General features: G+C 51.7%; 1 protein-coding gene across 1 annotated transcript; it reads right to left on the minus strand.

The window, feature by feature from the left end:
• Positions 1 to 8,659: 8,659 nt before the first annotated feature.
• Positions 8,660 to 11,358, minus strand: LOC134149762 (C-signal-like). The gene is made up of 6 exons (XM_062592973.1): positions 11,212 to 11,358; positions 10,695 to 10,746; positions 10,088 to 10,275; positions 9,576 to 9,734; positions 9,063 to 9,203; positions 8,660 to 8,773 (listed from the first exon to the last, which is right to left on the minus strand). The coding sequence occupies exons 1-6, from the start codon at positions 11,356 to 11,358 to the stop codon at positions 8,660 to 8,662; spliced, it is 801 nt and encodes a 266-aa protein (XP_062448957.1).
• Positions 11,359 to 21,925: the final 10,567 nt, after the last annotated feature.

A 21,925-nucleotide genomic window follows, 5' to 3' on the forward strand; every position in this document is an offset into this window, starting at 1 on the left:
GAGAAAGGTGATGGCTGTAGGCTTAGTGCCCTGACAGCTGTAGACAGCTGCCTGCGGAGAGCTGGGGGCCTCCTCTGCTGGCTCCTGGGTGCTCTGAGGGAGATCATTTATACAAGTTGAGCTTGCCAGCTTGTATAATAAATGCCAGATTTCAGACCTGTTTAGGTCTCTTCTGGTTTGTGGTTGCGTTTCAGGCATTCTTCCAAGCACTGAATGGAAGTGATCCTTATTATCCTTATTCCATGATTACGGGGACTGCAGCTGGGGCTGCAGGGAAGGAATCGAATCTTGGGAAACTGGGTGATGCTGCCAGATGGGGGACATCTGGCCCCTTGTTCACCATGCTGGGGAGCTCCTGGCCCAACCTCGGCCCCTAGCCTGGCAAACCTGAGCCTGGGCAAGCTGCTGCCAGCACTGTCACCATCCCCACAGGAGCCCAGAGCCACGCTATGGCCTGTTCCCCATCTCCTGTTCCTGCAGAACAGCCAGAAATTCTGCCAGGTGAAGCCTGTTTGTCACCACCCAGTGCATAGAAAGTGGCTGTGCTGGCTCAAAGTGTCCTGGTGGGAAGGTCCAACCCAGGCATTGGGCTGGAGCTGGTGAGGTAGCTTGCCGCAAGCCCCTAGGCCCCCTAGCACATCTTTGCCACCTGCTGCGAACCTGATGGGAGGTCAGTGCAGGAGTAAGGCACAGGGATGGCCACAAGCTGGGTGAGCGAAGGGGAATTTGCAGACCCCATGGCCCTGCCAGGTCTCTGCAGGGTCTGGCTCCCAGCTTGGAGCAGGCTGGCTGAGTCACTCCCATGTGACACTCTCACTATGTCTCTGGGGAGCTGCCAGCCCCCTGGCCAGCAACTGGGGCCCAGGCCAGCCTCATGGTTATGGCTGTGCTCGACCCAGCTACATGTGAGGAGACTGGAGGGGCACCCAAGCTGTTGTGTGAGAGCCTGAATCCAGCAGGACCCCTTCTCCTGCCAGCCTCTTGGTTGGACAACAAAATTCCCTACATCCCTGGCAATGCCATCTGGGAGAACGCTGCGCTGCCCTGTCTGCTGGGAATGCACTAAAATCACAGAATCACAGAATGGGTAAGGTTGGAAGAAAACTCTGGAGATCATCTAGTGCAACCTCCATGCTCAAACAGGGTCACCTAGAGCATGTTAGACAGGGTTGCATCCAGGCAGGTTTTGAATATCTCCAGAGAAAGAGACTCCACAACCTCTCTGGACACACTGTTCCACTACACTATCACAGTAAAGAAATTCCTCGTCACATTCAGGCAGAACTTCTTGTGATTCAGTTTCTGCCCATTGCCTCTTGTCCTTTTGCATGGGCCAACTGAAAAGCGTTTGTCCCCAGCCCCTTGACACCCTCCCTTCAGGTACTTATACACAGATTAGATCCCCCTTCAGTCTTCTCTTCTCCAGGCTGAAGAGGCCCAGCTCTCACAGCGGTTCCTCATAGGGCAGATGCTCCAGCCCTCTGATCATCCTCATAGCCCTATGCTGGCCTCTCTCCAGTAGTTCCATGACTTTCTTGTACTGGGGAGCCCAGAACTGGACACAGTACTTGAGATGTGGCCTCCCCAGGGCTGAGTAGAGGGGCAGGATCACCTTGCTTGACCTGCTGGCAACACTCTGCCTAATGCAGTCCAGGAGACCATTGACCTTCCTGGCCACCAGGGCACATTGCTGGCTCATGGTCAGCCTGTCATCCACCAGCACTCCCAGGTCTTTCTCTGCAGAGCTACTCTCCAGAAGGTCAATCCCCAGCTTGTACTGGTGCCTAGGGTTATTTTTCCCTAGGTGCAGGACTCTGCACTTGCCCTTGTTGAACCTCATTAGGTTTCTCTCTGCCCAGCTCTCCAGCCTGTCCAGGTCTCTCTGAATGGCAGCACAGCCCTCAGGTGTATCGGCCACAAAATCCTTCCCTAGCCTGTGCAAAGCCATCTTGGACAGGCTCTGGCTGGGGCTGACCTGAGGGCTGGGCTGGCACAGATGAGTGGTCCTGCATCTGGGATACATAGCCATGCTGTTGGTCACCAGTGCCATCTAACCCCTGCTCCATCACTTCGCTTCCAGGCCCTGAGAGAATTACCTGCCCAGCACTCCAACGTGAAACTGGTCCAGCTAGGTATGGAGCAATCTTTCTCCCTGCACTGGGTATTGTCTCTAGCCCTCTGTTTTCCTCGGGGCCAGAGGACAGCTTTGTTAGATACCCTGCCTTAATGCTGGCAGCCAGACAGCTCTAACCCCGCCAGGCAGGGAGGAAATTCATGAATGTCTTGGCCCACTCCCTCCTGCCAAGCAGCACTGTCCTCTGTCAAACCAGCAGTCAAACTAGCTTCTGAGGCAGGCGGAGGTGGGTCTGAACAGCTTGACCAAGCAAGTTTTATGAGAAAGGTACCACACCAGTTCCCAAAAGTGCTGAATGCAGTACTTGAGTTTGCCTGGCTTTTTGGACTGTGACACATAGATTCACAAACCAAAGTAAGGCAGGACACAACATTCAAACTTACTGGGCAGTTCCTGAGCAGAAGGATTGGTTTGATGCCTGTTTGGAGGTGATTCTGGTCATCCTTTCCTTTGCTGCTGGCAAAGAGAGGGAGAAGAAATAGGCTAAAAGGCTGCACATGGGAAATCTGTCTCTCTGTTGGTGTTGATATTACAGGTTGATGCTCAGGCCCAGAGACACAGTCTGGTTTGGGATGTTTGCAGCCTGGACTGGGGAGTTTTCCTATCCTTTTCAAAGGTGACCAAATTCGTTGACCTTTGTCAGCGGTACTGGGGAGCAGCAGGAGAAGGTAGCAAGCAGATCTGGACAGCATAAAGGCTTGTAGTGGAACAGGGAGAGAAGACAGGACAGCACTTCATGTGTCTAAAGATAGGGTATTTGTGCGCGCTTGCCTGCCGGGGTGGTGGGTAAGGATGTAAGGTGCCCGGAGAAGGTTGGGGTTGGGGTGAAGTGTTAAATATGCAGAAAGTACTGGAGTATGTTTTCCTGCAGGTGTGTCTTGGGGAGGCAGACAGTAGTGTCTTAAGAGAGTGAGGGCTGCTCAGAGTGTGGGTTTTTAAAAAGAGTTGGTAATAAATCAATAAAAATATGCAGCTAAGGGAACATTTTCAATAAAATTTTCACCACTGTAATAACTGAAATAAGAAGTAGCCAGAGCTCATTCCCAAAGTACTTCCGTAGAGTGAATAATAAGGAAACTGAATCAAGGAAATGCAGATACTGTATCAATTTCTACCTACCTGTTTATTTGTTAAAAATTCATCTGAAAAGTTCAAGTAAATGTTCATCATTTCTTAGCCAAAAAGACACTTCTGAAGTCAATCTTTACTAAAAATAGGCAGTGAATTTTTCTATCGTAATACTAAAAGTAGAATGCCTTCTTTGTAATAAGTGATAGCATCTTTAAAATTACCTGAGATCCCCAACTGGTAATATGTGATGCAAAGAGCACACTCACTCTCCTCACCAAAGCTTGGCCAGCATAAAAGGGACATCTCAAGGGGCTGGCCACTCAATATAAAGTCTTTACTAAAACGTGTGCAATCCAGAAGGGAGTCAACTCTCCAAGTAAGCTAAAAACTGATGAAAAATCCTATTACAACAACAAAATAGATTCAAAAAGAGAAGCTACTCCAAATGTTCTTTCTCCATGTTAAGAAAAGATAATTTCCAACCAATAACAGGAATGCACTTTTCAAAAATGGATGTTAGAAATCAATTCTAAAATGTGTAAGACCTGTCTCTTCATTCCATTTCCTTCCTTCCCTTTCTTATCCTTTTATTTCTTTGACTGTGGCAAAGTTGAGACCCTCAGCTGTTCACTTTGCTTTTAGGAACCAATTCAGCCATTGCATAGGGGAAGGTGATTTGGTTGGCGTAGCAAAAGAAATGAGCTCATCCCACACACCTGGCTCTGATCCTGCATGCAGCTTGCACACTGGGCTGCTGGCGTGTGGGAAGGCAAGTGTGCGCTCTACTATGCAAGTGCTTTGGGTCTCAAAGGGCTACCGATTAGCATGCCATGACTTTTCCTTGTTGCAATGACTCAGCTAGTCCAAAGAAATTAATCATTCACCAAAGTGGTGAAAGATCCCTCATGGTGAGTGACAGAGCCTGGAAATCAGTTAATTTTATCCCCCCAAAAGGTCACTGAAGAGTATGCTGTGAAATGTCCTGTACCCAGCCACAATGCCCTCTTGAATCCTGAGGAGAAGCTACACGCACACACCAAAGATGCTGATACTGTGCATGGAGTGTGTGGATGAGTCAGCTGGGGAAAGGATTTGGACTTCCAGCAAAATCAGTCCCAAACTGAGCAGCACCTGAATGTGTCCAAGCTCTGTGCTGGGTCCAAAAACCTCAGCACAAAGGAAAGCCTAACTCAATATTCAAAATCACAAACAATTTAAAATTTGAGCCTAATGTTGAGAAATAGCCATTGATTTTATAAGGCAACAGCAATAATAATCTTATAAAGACCTGTGCTGCCCCTAAGGGTATTTAATTCACATAGGGCAAGCCCAAAACAAATTTGCTCATCAAATTCTCCCAGTTTGTTTTCATCACACCTTTATGAAGTCCTGAAACAGCTGCAAAACTACGGGAAATTGTGTTGTGGAAGATCAATTTAAGCACAGATTGCTAAAAAGGAAAAAAGATGTCAACCAGATCTCTGGTTGAGAGATCTGTATCTTCACGTAATTCAAAGATAAAATTAATCTATCCACCAGATTTTAGCAGCCCCTATAGCTGCTGTGCAGTATGGATGGACTCTAGAGCATAGTTTAAATTGTTTCCCCAAAGATAATGTCTATCATTGAAACACGTACATCCAACTGGGGTTGGTTCCTAATGGCAATGACATGTAAAATAAATGTGGGAGCCTCAGTATGTAAGGACCAAGAATCTGTTATAAAGTAAGGCCTGTGCAGTCATAAATTCCTTGAATATATGAAGCAAATGTAGTTAAACTGCTCTTAAGAGTGGTCTCCTATATCATTAAAAAAGAGCGGGATAGCAGTTTGAAACATTGGATGAACATTCATAAAAACTGCTTTACTTTACTTTAAACAAATCATCCTGCTTGAAGTGAAAATATGTCTTGTTAAAGCATCCAAGCAGTAAGGCTATATCCATAAACTCAGCTAGACATCCTCCCGAGGGATGCGTTATATATATTCACAGCTAAGTCTGTGAAGCCCAGGCTTCTGGGCAAAACCAATAAGCAAGGACAAGCTGCTGCTCATTTTGATGTGTTTAGCACTCTGATCTACTCAGACCAATCCTTCCTTTTTGGATAATACTTGTTTAAAAAGAGTTACTCCAACCACGGCAATGTTTCTGAGGGCACACAAGGAAGGCATGGGGTATTCAGGGTTATTTTGGTGCTGCAAATTGGAGGTGGGAAGAAATGAGCTATGTTAGGGAGCTGATGAGCGGTGTAGTACCATTAGGGAGGCAAGGACCCTATCCCACAACAGGGCAGGATGCCAGGCAGTACCCATCTCCCACAGCTGTGGAAACTGTCAGAGCTCTCCTCCATGTCCTTTTTTACCCTGGCAGACACACTGAGTTTGCAGAGCATCCCAGGGGCAGGCTATGAAGACCCATCTGAAAGGCTAGGGCCTGAACCTGCTCATCAGCGACACAGGCATCAGCTCACATGCCACGTAACTGTGACAGATGGGTAGCTGCAGAACACATGCCATTTGTGATGCATCTCAGGAGAAGAGCTTCACAATGAGGAAAGACTTCTTTACTGTGAGGGTGACAGAACACTGGAACAGGTTGCCCAGAGAGGTTGTGGAGTCTCCTTCTCTGGAGATATTCAAAACCCACCTGGACGTGATCCTGTGCAACATGACCCTTCTTGAGCAGGGGAGTTGGACTAGATAATCTCCAGATGTTCCTTCCAATCTCAACCATTCTGTGATAGCCTGGGATGGGCCAGGAGGATTGGTGTGCTGGCCTAAGGGACAAGATTCATGCTGATGAAACACTAGGATAGATGTGCTATCGCAAGAGGTGTGCAGCCCCCAGCAGAGCCTTCTATGAGACATGGGGTACTGCAGCAGGTGTGCTGTTGTGATGGATACGTCACCACTGTAGAAACTCCAATGATAGAGGTGCCATGCTGTATCTGCTATTGCAATGTACATGCTACCTTGACTGAAGTTTCATGACAGACTAGCTACCATGAGAGATGTGCTGCCCTTGGCGGAAGAGTTGCAGGTGTGATTACAGGGCCGTAGCTGTGCCACGGCAGCAGATGTGGCAGAGTATTCTGAAAGAGAGGATATTGTGTGATGCCACCTGATGCTAGGACAATATGGTGGGCCAGAGCTGGCAGCAAGTGGGCAGTAAGCTGTGGTAGGCCAGATACATGGATAGCCAGACTCTCTGGTCAGACCCTCCTGCTTTCCATGCAAGTCTTGGTCCACAGCAGTGATGTTGACCCTTGTCCCCTTCTGCAGGCCCCTCTGATGGTGGAGCACAGTGTATGGGGCATCCTAACCATGCTGGCCAGCCTCTAGCAGGACACTACAGGTACCTTCTTCAACCAGGAAGGAAATAGCGTGTCCTGGTGATAGACTGCTGGCCAGGAGCTAGAGCTGTACTGGAGCCCCATGTCCGCTGTCCCTGCCAGCCTTCCCCTCACCTGTCCGCTGCAGCGCCCACAGTCTGCTGCTCATCTTTTGCTGGACTCAGGCTGCCAGGGAGACAGGAAGGACATGAGAGTCAGCTTCTCGCTCCCTTCTTTCTTACCCCATGCATGGAGTCTTGCAGTGCCCCTGTCCCCCTGCCTCTGTAAATGGCGGGAGCTGACACCTCTCTCCTCTGGCTCTGCATGCACAGCCTTTTGCCAGTATGGGGCTTGTGCCAGGTGGCCTGTGCCTGTGATGACCCAGCTCCCTGCTCCTGTCCCCCACAGCAGTTGCCTGTGAGTGGGTAGCCCTCACCAGTGTGCTCCTGGTCCCCCATCCTGGTTACTGTTTGTGAGTGGCAGGTGTCCGTCCCCCTCACGAGACCTGCTACGTGCCCTCCCAGACATGGGGCAGGGCATCCCCCTGTCACCACTGGCATGAGGCTGTGTCCCTGCAGCAATGCCTGTGAAGGGGTTTCTACCCAGCCAGCCCTTCTCTTGCCCATGCACCCTTGCTAGCTTGCTGCCCGCAGCCTTTTGCAGCCCACCCTTTGGGCAGATGCACAGGCCCTCAGCCCTTCCTGGCCCAGCAGGGACCTGGTGCCTCTTGCTGCCCTCCCAGTGGAGGCCAAGGGCCACAAGCAGAAGCTGGAAGTGTCTCTCTGCTCAGGCATCTCTGGGGAACAACGGAGCCTGCAGGCAGGAGAGGGGCCAGGCCCCAGCAGCCCCAGGCTGTCATTGTGAGGTCTGACTATTGCCAGGCTCTGTCAGCCCCATATGTCACCATGGAGTCAGATCCAGTTGGCCCCAGGCTGTCACCATGGGGCCAAGTCTCACTGGCCCTGGGCTGTCACTGTAGAGCTGGCCCCAGGGGAAGTGCGAGGACCCAGCTGAGCTGTCATGTCCCCACACATCCACAGCCCAAACCACTGGCGACCCCCAGGGACGTGCTGGGAGTCCTTCTCCACCCTCGACACGCATGCTTCCAGCAATGCCTGGGGTATGTGCTCAGTCCCTCTCTGAAGTGGGCGGCCTCAAGCGCACTGAGCCTCCCTCCTGCCCTCCCAGGGGCTGGGGGTCACTGTCCTCAGGCTAGAGCTCCCCTGTTCCCTGCAGGAGCCTTGTCCAGCTGGGCATGCCCCGGGCACCATTCCCCAGCCCTCGCCTCAGCTAGCAGCCTCCACATCCTGGGTGAGCTGCATCTTCAGAACATCCAGACAAGGACAAGACATGCCATCCTGAGCTCCCTGATGGGTTGGTAGCTTCTGGCTGAGCCTGAAGGCCAGCTCTCCTTGCTCTGCCCCCTGGCTGCGCGAGTTCCTTGTGTCCCATCTTGCATCGCTAAGACCAGGAGTTCCCAGTGGGCTCCGGACCCGTGGGGAAGGATTAAGGAGGCAGGACACAGTTTGCTGTAAAGCAACCCTTTTGCAGCCCCACATGGGGAGAGGGCGCATGAGTTCCCATGACTCCCCAGCCCCACTGAGCTATCCCAGGCTGGAGTGGTGTCCACATGGCACGTTAGCACAGCCAGCTGGGGGAAAGGGAGCCTGATGGCTGCTTGGGATCTTTGCCAGCCCTGTGCTGCCTTCCATCAGTACCCATGTGGGCCCCACAGCCCCTGGGGTGACCCAGCTCCTCAGAGATGGGCACCAGCCTGGGACACCTGCCCCGGGATAATTTGCTTCCTGGAGATCATGTTTCCAGAGCACGGTTACCTTCCCACAGAACCCACAGGCCATCACTCATGGGGATCCCCATGCACAGCCATGAGTCAGGAGAGCTAGCCTGGTGGCACTGCTACACAAAGTGCTAAGGAGTCCTGCCTAGGAAGAAGGCTGCCCTCTGCAAGTTCATACCCCCCACACACATCCGGTTGCAGTCACAGATGGACACGGTAGCACTGCTGCTCATGGACACGGGTTTATTGAGGACGTGGGCACAGCACAGTGCAGCAGCAAAGGGACCTGCTGCCAGGATCCGGGCATGACGCTGGGCTGGTGTCTCACCAGGGCAGTGCTTTCCCTTCCCAGTCCAGGAAAGTCCCCGTGTCCTTCTCGGAGAGGGAGCAGAGCACATTCAGCATTCCTTGTACGCTCACGTCCACCGTCAGTGGGGGCTGCAGGGACAGAGGAGAAACACAACTTTGTGCTCAAGGCCTTCTAAGGGTCTGAGCAGGCTCCTGCTTCGGCCAACGCCTCCCTGAGCCCGTGGCTTGAAGCTCACTGGGGTGAGCGAAGTGAGGAGACACCAGCACTTTGCAGGAAGGCTCCCTGCCTGCCTTCTCCTTCCCTCCTGTGCCACAAGCTCTGAGCATTGTCCACACAGCTCCACTGGAGCCCAGCAGCTCTCAAGATGTTTGGTATACAGGATGCTCTGGGTTCCTGAACAATGAGGTTCTTCTGGACCTGCCCCAGAAAACATCCTATCTTGTGTCCTGCTGAGTTCCCCATGTCTGTTTGCACCCAGCCAGGGTGGAGAGCAGCGCAGAGGATGCCGTGTTGCCGGTACCCCAAGGACTGGCACTTGGTGAGCATGTTCAGAGCTGCCTGCAAGGAGGCACCACAAGGATCACCGTGGGGAGGAAAACAGTGCCCTCCCCTAGGGAACATGTGCAGACCCCAAGGCAGGGGCAGAGGAGGGCAGGCAAGCAGAGCTCCCTGCGACACACAGTGCTGCCACAGTCTCCAAGCACAGGCACTCAGCACAGCTGAGAACGACACTGGGAAGTGGCATACAGCATCTCCTGGCATGGACAGGAAGGAAGCGAGTGCCATGGGAGGGAGAAAGGGACTCCCGAGAACCATTGCAAGTGGAAAGAGATGGCAGGAGGGAGGGAGGGGAGTCACAAAAGGGCTTGAGGGGGTTTGGGAGATAAAAAGCTTGGGGGCTCATGCTGTGCCAGCACAGCGTGGCAGTACCTTGCTGCAGCGGTATGAGATATATTGCACATTATCCCAGAAACATATTTTCTCAATGGAGCCAACAATACTGGACATATTGATGATGGCTGCCTTGCTGCAGCTCAGCTCAGAGCTCGAGCTTCCCTGGGCAGCCTTCTTCAGCAAGGGCAGGAATGCCTGCAACGAGAGGAAAGAAGGGCCTGTGTAGATGCACTTCAGGAGATTCAAACTGCTCCTTCCACACTGCATCATGTCAGCACCAAATCAGTGAGCAGATTCCTGCTCTCGCAGCCTCAGACCACCAGGTTCCTGCTCCTTGGCACTGACCCATGGCTCCTTGCAATCCCCATCTGAGCTGGAGAATACAAGGCTGTTGTAAGGACGAGAGCCCACTGGGCTCTGGAGCAGAGAGAAGGCCCTTCCCTTAGCCCTTCCCACCTGCCTGGGATCTCCCAGCTCCAGGAGCTGGAGGCAAGGGGAAGCAATGTTCCCTGGAGCAGAGCTGCAAAGCCACAGGTGGGGGTTCTCACCTGGCTCACCAGCAGGGGCCCAACTGTGTTGGTGGCATACACCTGGGACATGTTCTCCACAGTCTCAGTATCCAAAGAGATCACCTTTGCAATCCCAGCATTGTTGATGAGGAGGTTCAGCCCAGAGCCCTTCAGGTGCTCCCTGACTCTGGCTGCAGCTGCCTGGATGCTGGCGGGGTCAGTGACTTCTACAGAGCCAACACAGAGCAAGGTAAGCGCCTGCTTCCCTTTGTGCCTCCCATGATGTCCTGGTGCGAGGGCACAGGAGCACCTTGTGCCCTCAGGGATGTGCTGGGGCAGGAATCAGGGCACATGGGAGAAAGGGGGCCCCAGAGGAGAGAGGAGCCCAGGGCCACTCCCTGCCTGGCAGGAAGGCAGGAGTCTCCAGCATGGCTGGAGACAGGCTGTGGGCAGGAGTGACAGCAGTGAGCCTGCATCCCCCACTACGTGCTGGGACTGTTGGCACTGCTCCCACCTCTCACTGAGTTGCTGCGGTGCACACAGCATGCCAGGTGAGTGGCTGGGCTGTGGGAGCAGACAGTGCTGGTTAATGAGGGGAGCCTGGGCAAGGGCCCCTCACCCTTGGGGCACAGCCAGGAGCACCTACCAAGTGGGATGATGACCAGGTTGGGGTGCTTGGGGGCCAAATGCTCTAACTCCTGCAAGAGAGGGCACAACAGAGAGGCAGGGACACCTGGGCAGACGTCAGCTCTCAGCCTGTGCCAGGCACAGCCACTGTCACTCCTGCTCTGTCCCTGCACTGCCCCATGCCCAGCAGCCTACCCTGGGTGCCCTGCTCCAGCCGGACACGGCTCCGTGCCTCCTGCACATATCACATGCCACTACCTCACCCTCTGCCCTCCTGTTGCAGACACAAGCCTTTCCCTCTAGCCCTTGAGGAGATGAGTGCCAGGCTGTGGCAGGAGCTCACTGCCTGTCCTCCAGGAGCCCTAGCCTCTCTGCACACCCCATGCACAGCTCGTCGCACGGCCGTGCCAGCTGGGCTGCCCTGTGCGCTGGCAACTGCAGTGCAGGGTTGCAGCTTCCCATCTGAGCCCTTACAAATCTTCTCCTGGCCCAAACATGCCCCCCCAGGCAGCAAAGTCAGCTCCACTGAGCCTCACCTGTGCTCGCTCTCCCTTGGGGTCCCAGCAGGCTGCAAAGTCCCACTCAAGTGGGTTTGGCATCTGCAGGAGCTGCTTGACAATTCCCAGGCCGATTCCTCGATTGGCCCCAGTGACCAGAGCGGAGCGGACACGAAGCCCTGCCATGCTACTGCTCCTGCCTCTGCTCTAGCTTGACTAGCTCACTCAGATCCTTAATGCTACTTATAGCCTGTTTGACTGCCACCCCACCCACTCAGGCTTGCACAAAGACTTCGCTCTAGGTACAGTCTCTCCAGCTCTCTAGGACCCAGTTCCTGCCTGAGCATCAGTCCTCATCTCTCCAAAGGCCAAAAGTCACTTAACATTCCCAAACACACAGAACTGACCTCTAGGACCTTGGCCCTGTGAAGCAGGAGCCCAGGAGAAGGTATGCTGAGGGAGGAGGGAAGGAGCAGCCAGTGGAAGGGATGCAGGGTGCACATGGCTCAGGTGGGCCTGACAGCTTCACAGCATTTCTGGGTCTTTCCCACGTAACACCAGTCGGAGGTTGAACGCATTCCCCTTCTGCTGGTTTCCAGAGCCCTTCAGATGCAGCTGCAGGAGGAATTGTGAGGAACTTCAGCTAAGGCTTTTATTCCTTCTGGATTAATTATTCACTGTCCCTCCTTCAGAATGACTCCTCAATACTTCACCTCTGTACAACACAGCTGGAGCTTAGATGGAGGTGCACAATGCCCTTTAGTTGCTAATGCAGTGCATAAATATATAGTATCTGTTAAACAATCATCAGAATTTTGCTTGTTATCATTAAATCATCTGCATATTGTATAAAAATCGAACCACCAGGAAACTCAATTGTTGGAGGCGGGCTTGTGGAATCCCAAGATGACTCAATATGAGCTAGCAGTATGATTCGTTTATTTCAGCAACTCAGCTTGCTTATATACCCCTCCATGCTGTCACACGCTCAAGCACCCTGCTGGCAATATCTAACTGGATTACTACTAAAGCTCACGTGCTGCAAAGCCCTCTGCTATTGGCTATCAACATATCCACTGTTCTGTCTTGCCAACCCCTTCATCCTGTTTTTACATAGCATTCATACTTTCTCCCTCATTACTTGCCCTTCAAGGTGTCTCCAAGGTTACTCCACATCAACAAGTCAGGGTTGCTCATTTGTATGGCCTGATGCCCATGCTCGTCCAGCCAATTCTCTACACTCAATATCTTTCAAATCTTTTTTTTTTTCAATATTTGAGCGAATTTGGTAGAGACCCAGTAACCCTTGCAGAAGTCACATCTGTGTTAATGACTGTTCTTTCCAAGTAAGGCAAATTAGGGCCAGCTCTTTTCATCTTTTGGAATGCTAAAAAAACCCCGCAGCAGTTAAGTGATCACAGTAAAATATCCAGCCCAACACAGTGTTTGCAGAAGGATCAGGTACTGCTGGAGGAGGAGTCACTATATCTATAGTGACTATAGCCCTTGAGGAGATGAGTGCCAGGCTGTGCCAGGAGCTCCCTGCCTGTCTTCCAGGAGCCCCGGACCCTCTGTACACCCCATGCACAGCTCGTCGTACGGCTGTGCCAGCTGGGCTGCCTTGTTCCCAGACAGCCATGCTGTAAAGATGCAGGTCACCATTTGAGCCCTTAAAAATTCCCTCCCAGCCCTGACATGCTGCCCTGCATTTCCATTCTTCAACAGAGCCAACTCCATCACAGCTTGGTCCAACCTCACCTGTGCTCACTCTCCCTTGGGGTCCCGGCAGGCTGCAAAGACCCACTCAGGTTGGTTTGGCATTTGCAGGAGCTGCTTGACAGTTCCCAGGCCGATTTCTCGATTGGGCCCAGTGACCAGAGCGGAGTGGACCTGAAGCCCTGCCATACTGCTCCTGTTGCCTCTGTGCTGGCATCACACTGACTCTGCAGGTGCCCTCTGTGACTCAGAGTATCTTGTATTTTCCCACGAGGGCTTGCACCAGCCCTTGGTTCTAGGAAATTCTCTCCAGTCTCTTGGCTATAATCCATGCCCTGAAGCCAAGGGCAGGCAAGCTTCAGCAAATGAAGATGAGTGTCCTCCCCAAGCAGGTATTCCCTGGGATGGAAGCTTGCCTGCGTGGTGCCCGCTACCAAGCCCGGGCACAGGCCCGTCTGACCAAGCTGTTCTCTGCCAGCTTGTCAGTGGGAAAGCAGCCCGGGTTCCTGGAGGTGCAGCAGGGCACAGACCAACCCCATGACACTGCAGGCACTGGGCTGGTGCCACCCTGCTACCGCCATCCCTTCATGCCTTCGCCTTCTCCAGTCCACCAAAACTGAAGCACTTATTTTTGGGGGCCAGAACTACCTCTACTCCTCCACGGAGATACCCTTTCCCACCTCTACCCTCCTACCTGTCCCTCTCCTTGCCTGAGGCCAAATAGGTGATGACGGCCTCTCTGACCCCATGCAGCACAGGCTGCTGCCCTTAACTTATGCAATGCCAAGGCCACAGGCCAGGACAGAGCAAGTGGGACAAGAAAACTGCCCGCAGCAATGATAACAGGCTGGAAAACCCAGAAACCCCTAGAACTACACACCCCCCTTCTGGAGACGGCGCAATGGTGGTGGCAGCAGCTGCACCTGCGCCCTGGCCCCGCTTCCGGGTGGTGCCGCCAGTGGTTCCCTTGGCTGTTCCGGGTTAGGGCTATGGCGGCGCTGGGAGTGGAGGAGCAGGGCAAGCCGGAGCGGCTGGGTGCCGTGGCAGCGACTGGTCAGGCTTCGGAGCCTAGGTGGGACAGGCCAAGAAGGAGGAGGAGGAGGGATGCCAGGAAGGGGCATGGTGGTGGTGGAAGGCCACTGCGGGTCTGCAGCAAGGGCGGTGCCCTTCACTGGGATTGAAAGAGTTACCAGCAAGGCCTGGGCAGGGGAGGAGGAGGAGGATGGAGGAGGAGGATAAGGATGGAGGAGGATGGAGGATAAGAAAGTGTATGGAAGGGGAGAAAAAAAATCTTCTGAGCTGGGTGGGAGACTGGGAAAAGGTCGCATACAGCTAGCGCAAAGCTCCTGCTGCTGAGGTCCTGTGGCTCATTTGCTGCCAGTCAGGATGTTCCTTTTTTTGTGTCGTGTGGATACCATAGGGTCTGGGTGTCTCTACTGCTGCACCTCCCTTGGCAGGTCTTCCTCCTGGTGCCACTCATCTGAGAGTTAGTGGGTCAGACGCAGCTTAGGATGCCATCACTGAGAAGTGGGTGCGTTTTGCTGTCAGTGGGCACTTGAGTCTTCTGCTGGAATCGTGTTGCTTGGTGTGTGAAGCCATTGCTTGGACTCTGGAGATCTTTTTACATTTTTACAATCTGCTGTTCAGATCTGGTGCCTCATCTCTTCTTTTGCAGGTTTGTGAACGAAAACAAGAGCATGTCTTCTTCTAAAGTCTATGTCTTGCAGCCTTGGATTGCAAATCTCTTGGTGAATTATGAGCAGCTGGGTATCAATGAGAATCTCCTGGCAGGGCAGGTCCTGCTGGTGGGTACCGAGGGAACTGTCTTAACTTGCACAAATAGCATTTGAAATCTGAATTCCTGAAAATACTCAACAATTCCCAGTTCAGTGGTTCTGGATGGGTGACTCCTCCTCTAAGCTTTTTTGTTTGATTGTTTGTTTTTTGTTTTTTTGTTGTTGTTGTTTTCTGAAGGTGGAGTAACTGTGCTGTGCCCAGCTCTTGTGGCTTTAGCTAGCTTTTGTGCCTCTAGTATGTGTGATAGACTCTCGTGCAAAGAGTCTTTCCTCCAAGCCTCTCACCTGAAATCTGCCTTTCTCTTCTCTGTGTCCTATTTTTTGTTTTGCCACATTATTTGGGATGAATGGGCCTGATAGTGGGCAACCTATCAGGCTGAAGTGGGACTTGCTGAGAAAGAGGATGTTCTGAAGGTATCACAGAATCTCAGAATGGTTGAGGTTGGAAGGGTCCCTTAGAGATCAACTAATTCAACCCTCTGCTCAAGCAGGATCACCTGTAGCACATTGCCCAGGATCATGTCCAGATGCCATTTGAGTATCTCCAAGGATGGAGATTCCACATCCAATCTGGGCAATTTGTTCTAGTCTCTGTTATCATCACTGTAAAGAAGTTTTTTCTTATATTCAGATGGAATTTCTGGTATTTTAGTTTGTGCTCATTTGCCTCTCATCCCGTCACTGGGCACTACTGAAAGGAGCCTGGCCCCATCCTCTTCACTTCCTCCCTTCGGATATTTGTACACTTTGATAAGATCCCCCCTCATTCTTTTCTTCTCTAGGCTAAAGAGGCCAAACTCTCACAGCCTTTCCTCATGTGAAAGATGCTCCAGTCCCTTCAGCACCTTAGTAGCCCTCCACTGGATTCTCTCCAGTAGCTCCAAGTTTCTCTTGTACTGGGGAGCCCAGAACTGGATGCAGTACTTGAGACGAGGCCTCACCAGGGCTGAGTAGAGGGGCAGGATCACCTCCCTCGACCTGCTGGCAAGGCTCTTCCTAATGCACCCCAGGAGACCACTGGCCTTCTTGGCACAAGGGTGCATTGCTGGTGTCTGGTCCCCTGGTCTGGAGTCATAATCCTTGTCCTGTCTGATGGTGAGCATACGGCTTGGTGGGACCAAAACAGATAGTCCTGTCCTGCATGCTGGCTAATCTGAGAGATCCTTTTGCTTTGTGATTCAAGGCATGGGGCTGTAGGTCACAAGACCTGCTGCTTAGCTCCTGGAAAGCTTTAGCAACATGCAGTGCTGACTAAGTCTTTGGACAGTGACCTATCCAACACGGCAGAAGAGAGCTTTAATAAGGGAACCCTTGCCTATTTAAGGCCCTATGGATTGAATAAAGGAAGAAGGAGAAAAACAGCAGAGCTGGGACAGTGCTGCTTTGCTTGCTGACTCCTCTTATATGGTGTTTGAAGCTGTGACATTCTCTTCTAGGCCCGTTGTCTCTTTGCAACCCAGTAGCAGCTTCTCTGTCTCAGAGCAAGCATTGTAGAGGGCTGGATTATTGTTAATTTTGGGCTAACTGTTAAGATAATTACATAAGGGTAAAATATGTTACATTTTATATTAACATATTAATCTATATGTTTATATAAATATATTTATGTATATACATATATGAATTATTGACTGGTGCCTTCTAATACTTCACAGTCCCTTTTGAGGTAAGGCTGGATGAAGATGCTGTGGGACAACTGGGTGCGCAAATGAATATGAGACCCAGCAAGGATAGGATTTGCACTTTCTGTCTTGTACTTGGTTGTACTTTTGACCTGGCTCCTGGAGAAACCCAGCTCTAGCACTTCTTTTTGTTGGTCTTTCTGAGAACTGGGAAACTTGTAGCAGAAACCGTTGTTTTAAGCTGTTTTTTCAGGTCAATCTTCTGCTGTCGTGGAAAAAGAGTTGTTTGAGGCAGCTCAGATGGCTCCTTACTAACAGGAGGAAAAAGGAGCACGATTTGTGATTTAAATGAAAGAAGAGATGAGATGGGGAGAAAAAATGACAGTGAGAGAAGACCCTGAGGTCCTGTCTGAAGATTGCGGGTGGTGAAATCACTGGTTCCCTACTTTTTGGCACAGTCCCCACTCCCAGTTGAGAGCATGGATTAAGGCAGGTTGGGGCTGACCCACAACTCCTGGCTGCTTAGGATGTAGATGTAGGATTTTGCAGGGCAGACTGATGTTTTCCCCAAGGGTTGCTTTGTTACAGCGTGAAGTTGGCTTAGTACTAGCTCAGGGTTGGTATACCAGGAACTTTCTTCAAGGGACTCACAGAATGGTTGAGGTTGGAAGGGATCTCTGGAAATCAACTAGTCCAACCCTCCTGCTCAAACAGGGTCACCTAGGGCTTGTTAGGCAGGATTGCATCCAGTTGGGTTTTGAATCACAGAATCACAGAATGGGTAAGGTTGGAAGAAAACTCTGGAGATCATCTAGTGCAACCTCCATGCTCAAGCAGGGTCACCTAGAGCATGTTAGACAGGTGCATCCAGGTGGGCTTTGAATATCTCCAGAGAAATGGACCCCACAACCTCTCTGGGCAACCTATTCCACTGCTGTGTAACTCTCACAGTGAAGAAATTCCTCCTCACGTTCAGGCGGAACTTCCTGTGCTTCAGTTTCTGCCCATTGCCTCTTGTCCTGTCACATGGGCCAACTGAAAAGAGTTTGTCTCCATCCCCTGGACACCCTCCCTTCAGGTACTTATACACACTGATAAGATCCCCCCTCGGTTCTTCTCTTCCCCAGGTTGAAGAGGCCCAGCTCTCACAGCCGTTTCTCAGAGAGCAGATGCTCCAGCCCTCTGATCATCCTCATAACCCTACGCTGGACTCTCTCCAGTAGCTCCACATCCCTCTTGTACTGGGGAGCCCAGAACTGGACACAGTACTCAAGAGGAGGCCTCCCCAGGGCTGAGTAGAGGGGCAGGATCACCTTGCTTGACCTGCTGGCAACACTCTGCCTAATGCACCCCAGGAGACCATTGGCCTTCCTGGCCACCAGGGCACATTGCTGGCTCATGGGCAACTTGTCATCCACCAGCACTCCCAGGTCCTTCTCTGCAGAGCTGCTCTCCAGAAATCTCCAGAGAAGGAAGAGAATGACTTTAATAACTCTGATAATTGGTGCAGTTCTGTGTTTTCCTCTGCTTCATTAGGGCACGTGTCGTAAGCCTCCCAAGACCACTTTGCCTTCATTCCTGCAGCTGACTTGAATAAAAAATGCTTTGTTGTGGCTTCTCCTCACCTTGCCTTTGATTACTCTCCCCAGCAATGCTGCCACAAATGTGATGCATCCTCAATTGCATTATAGTACTGAGTCTGCTTGGTCCAGCCAGGAGGTATGGGCACATGTAAGACCCCAGGGCGTTGAGGTGAACTTTACCCTCTAGCGTAATGGTAAGTGGTGACCTCCTCTTCTAAGAGTCTAGGCTCCTGATTAAGCATGGTGTGCTCTCTTTGGTCCCTGGGAACACTTGGTATGAGAAAATGAGACTTTTCTTTTCTCTTCAATCTCTTGATGGGCTTTGAGTGACCCAAGTGCTCCAGGCCAAGCTGGAGAGCTCCGTGATGCTGTCCTGCAGATCTCAGATGGGTCCTACCACATCCGTGTGGTTATTACATCAGAAGCTCTGCAGGCTGAAGAAAAGTGGGTTCCATCTTGACTTGGCTGTGGCTGGGAAAGCTGCTCACCACAGCTGCTAGTGGGGCTCCTGGCTGGCCTTGTTTCAGGTTGTGTTAAGCTAAATCAGTGGCAGGATGGGAAGTCTGTGTGGAAGAGCCACCTGCTGCTAGAAGAAGCAGGCAGAAACACTGGCACTCGATACTCCAGTCATGACCAACTAGGGTGCAGAGGGGTGTGGTGTCAGAAATTGTGATGCCATGTAGACATCGTTAGAAATGTCTAAAGAGCCTATGGCCTTTGTGAAGGTGGCCTGACAAGCTTTAACTTAGAGAGGCAAAAGCTAGCCAATTACTGGATATTTGCATGCTTTGCTTTCCTAGTCTGTGGTTGGCATGTCTTCGCCATCACTCTTTCACAAAAAGAATTGTTTGTATGTTTACTTGGAGGGAAGGGGAAAATTTACAAATTGATCTAGTAGGAAAAACAGAAGGAAAATGTCTTGGATATGCCTGTATGCTCTTTCTTCGTGCCGTATTGTGTTGTTTGGGGCTAAGTCTAGAGATCCAAGACCAGGTATCAAAGCCTGGCATGGAGACCTATTCCTGACTCAGTTATCTGCTCTTTCAGTGCTAGTAACTTGTCTCAGTTTCCCCATTTGGACATAACCTCCCTGTTTTCTGGCTGGTAGTAGCGACTGGTTAGTTACTGGTGCTGAGCCAGGGATACAAAGTAGCTCTGAGCATTGTGCTGTGTTCAGTCCCTGATGCTCATTCTGAGATGTGTTCCAGTGCACCGCTGTGTGGTTGGAGTAGCTGAAAGGGGAGCTATGCTGTGTGGCTAGATGACTCCTTTATCTCTCCAAGATGGTCCTACTCTGCTCTTTTCCTAGTTCCCATATGCAGTTCAGGCTTTCCAGCCTTATTTGCAGAATTATCGTCTTGCAGAGGTACACAGTGTGTTTCCGCGAGGAGGCCAGACTGGTAAGGCACTGTTGTTTTCTGATGAGTGAAGGTGACCTATTCCCTGACCTTGCCTTGCTTCCTGCATGCTTTTATGCTTTGAGGCACTGATGGGGCTGTATCAAGGGGTCAGAGTCAAATGAAGGCTGGTTTAGCTCCTTTCATGCTGCTGGAAACCCTTTCACCGCAACAGGCCTTTGGCCTTTGGCCTTCAGCTCCTGGAAGGCTCTGTGGCAGTGAAGGAAGCCTGTCTTGGGTGCTGGATAACAGGGCAGGGAGTGGCACAATCCTTTCCTGGGGACATGGCACACGTCCTCTGGGGTCAGCAGAAGCCTCATCAACCTGGCCGTCCGACTGCTGCCTCTTGCTATTCTGCAGCTACCAGCTCCATGCCTAGAGGAGGCCTGTGCCACTTGCTTGTGACACAAGGGAAGAGCTGAGAGCTCCCTCCTCTCCCCTTGCACAGCTCCAAGGTGCCTTTCTGGCCTCAGGCTGGTGGCTTTTGGAGGGTCTGCTGCTGCATTTTGGAGCTGAGTGCTAGTCCTTGATCTGCTCCTGCTTGGTGTCTGTGATTGCTGTGTTCAGACTTTCTAGTGTTGTAGTCTTTAAGGAACCAGAGCAGCAGATTAAGCCCTCTTGACACTGAAAGTGCTGTGAACTGACCTGGGAAGGTCCAAAACCCCCTCTTGAAGGGGAGGGGATGACCCATCTGTCCCTCACTGAGGCTGAAGGGTTGCTAGTGGTGCTTGAGTGGGTTCATGAGTGCTCAGTAGGTCTGGGGGTGGAGGGAACCACTCACCTGTGCCTTATGGGCTCCATTTGCCCTGCAGGAGGACTGCGAGTTTTTTCTCACTGCCCAGCGGTTCATTGTGCTGCCCATGGAAAGGCAGAGGTTGGAGTCGTCAGATGGATATGTCCCCAAGTGTGGGCTGGGTTACTCTGGTTTGTGTGGCTCCCTCCTCTCTCTGGAGCTACGCTTGCAGCATCTGCCCCATGCTGCTGAGGCTGGGAGTCGTCGGCGCAACGGTGTGCACTGGCAGTACAAGGCTGGAAGCTCTGCCAGTATGATCTGATTGTGGTAGAGATCATTGGCCCTTTGGAAGAGGATTTCTTTGCGTGCAAGCTTTGAAAGACTGCGTGTGTTGGATGAAATGCTGGATCAGTAACTAGTCCCTCTGTTATTCCAGGAACCAGGAGCCATCAGTGCTATGGAAGATAAAGGAGCTGTGGCTGTAAGTACAGGGCTAGTGATTGCTGGGGAATGTATCCAGACACCATCCTTGAGGAGATGCATGCAGGCTCTGTACGTGGCTAGCACTAGCTAGGGAGGGCAGCTGCATATTATGGTGGCTCCAGGTTAATCTGTGCGATTCCTTGCCCCAGAATGTGACAGAGCTTAACAGAAAGTGAAAAGCAAGGCACTTAATTGGATGAGGCTGAGCAAAAACTCTGCATAGCTTGTTCTTCACTCCTGCATCTCCCAAAGAGCCCCGGCTCTGGAGACCTGGAAGGCTCCTCATAAGCCTGTTTCCGGGAACAAGGCTCCTTGACGGGTGATAGTGGGATACCGATGGGAGCCTGGTGGCTGGATCTTGACCCCAGTGGGGAGTCCACTAGTTCTACCAGCTGCTTCTTCCAGGACAGGGTGCACCATCTGTTAAGCCCTCTGCAGAGGGCTACTGGCTGGCATGTGTCTTGGCCCTAACCTGGCTTTCTCTCCTCATTCATCATTACAGGAGGAGTCTCTCTCTGAAGAGCGACCCCAGCTCAGGAAAAGGGTTATGGGAGGCATGTGATATTGTGGCTGTCTGGAGGTGAACAGAGTGGGCGACTCATGGCTCTTTTGCGCTTGGCCTGTGTTAGGCAGGCAGAGCACAGATATCTCCGAGTAGCCCCTTTCACAGATGATCTGAATGACACAGTCTTGAAATTGGACAGGGTGCTATGCCTGGCCAACCCAGGTTCTGTGAGAAGCCCCAAGCATGCTCTTGCTACAGAGACCAGCATGGATTTACCCTTGGTCACCAGAATAGTGGGGAGCAGCAATGTGTCTGCTGCCTGACAGAAGCTAGGCTCAGTCCCATCCACGCCAGCATTTGGAAACCATAGTTACTTCAGGGGGCACTTTGCTGTGGCTGTATTTCTCTTGATAGGAAGAGAAAGAGGCACAGAGCAGTGTTGAAAGGCAGTGTTGCTAAGCCTAAGGCAGACCCATGCTTGTGCTGCTCCAGATGAGAGACTGGAGAAGCCCCTCTGCCAGAGCTCTGCTTGCAGGGTCTGTTCTAGGCCTGCAATTTGAAGGGCTTCCCTTCTTGGGTTCCCCATTGCCCCTTGTCCTGTTCAGGATGCTGAGGATGTGTGTGCTAGATTGTCTTGAACTTTGAACACACCCTTTTCTTTCCCTGGTTCTGGTAGAGTTGTCTCTGCTGGATTAGTGATGTTCGATTTTCCCCATCTTACTGCATGCCCTTCTGAAATGGCTGTACATTCATGACAGAATAGTCCTTGTAATGTGCCTCGAAGATGTGTGAGGATGCTGTGTGGCTGGGTCGAAAAGGCAAAGATAGTTCCTGGATACAGAGGAAATGCTGAGTTTTATGTGTTTCCCTGGGTTTCAGTGCATGTGACAGTCGTGCACTGGAGAGTAAAAGCACCTG

This window comes from Rhea pennata, chromosome 21 (assembly GCF_028389875.1).
Source record: "Rhea pennata isolate bPtePen1 chromosome 21, bPtePen1.pri, whole genome shotgun sequence".
NCBI lineage: Eukaryota > Metazoa > Chordata > Aves > Rheiformes > Rheidae > Rhea > Rhea pennata.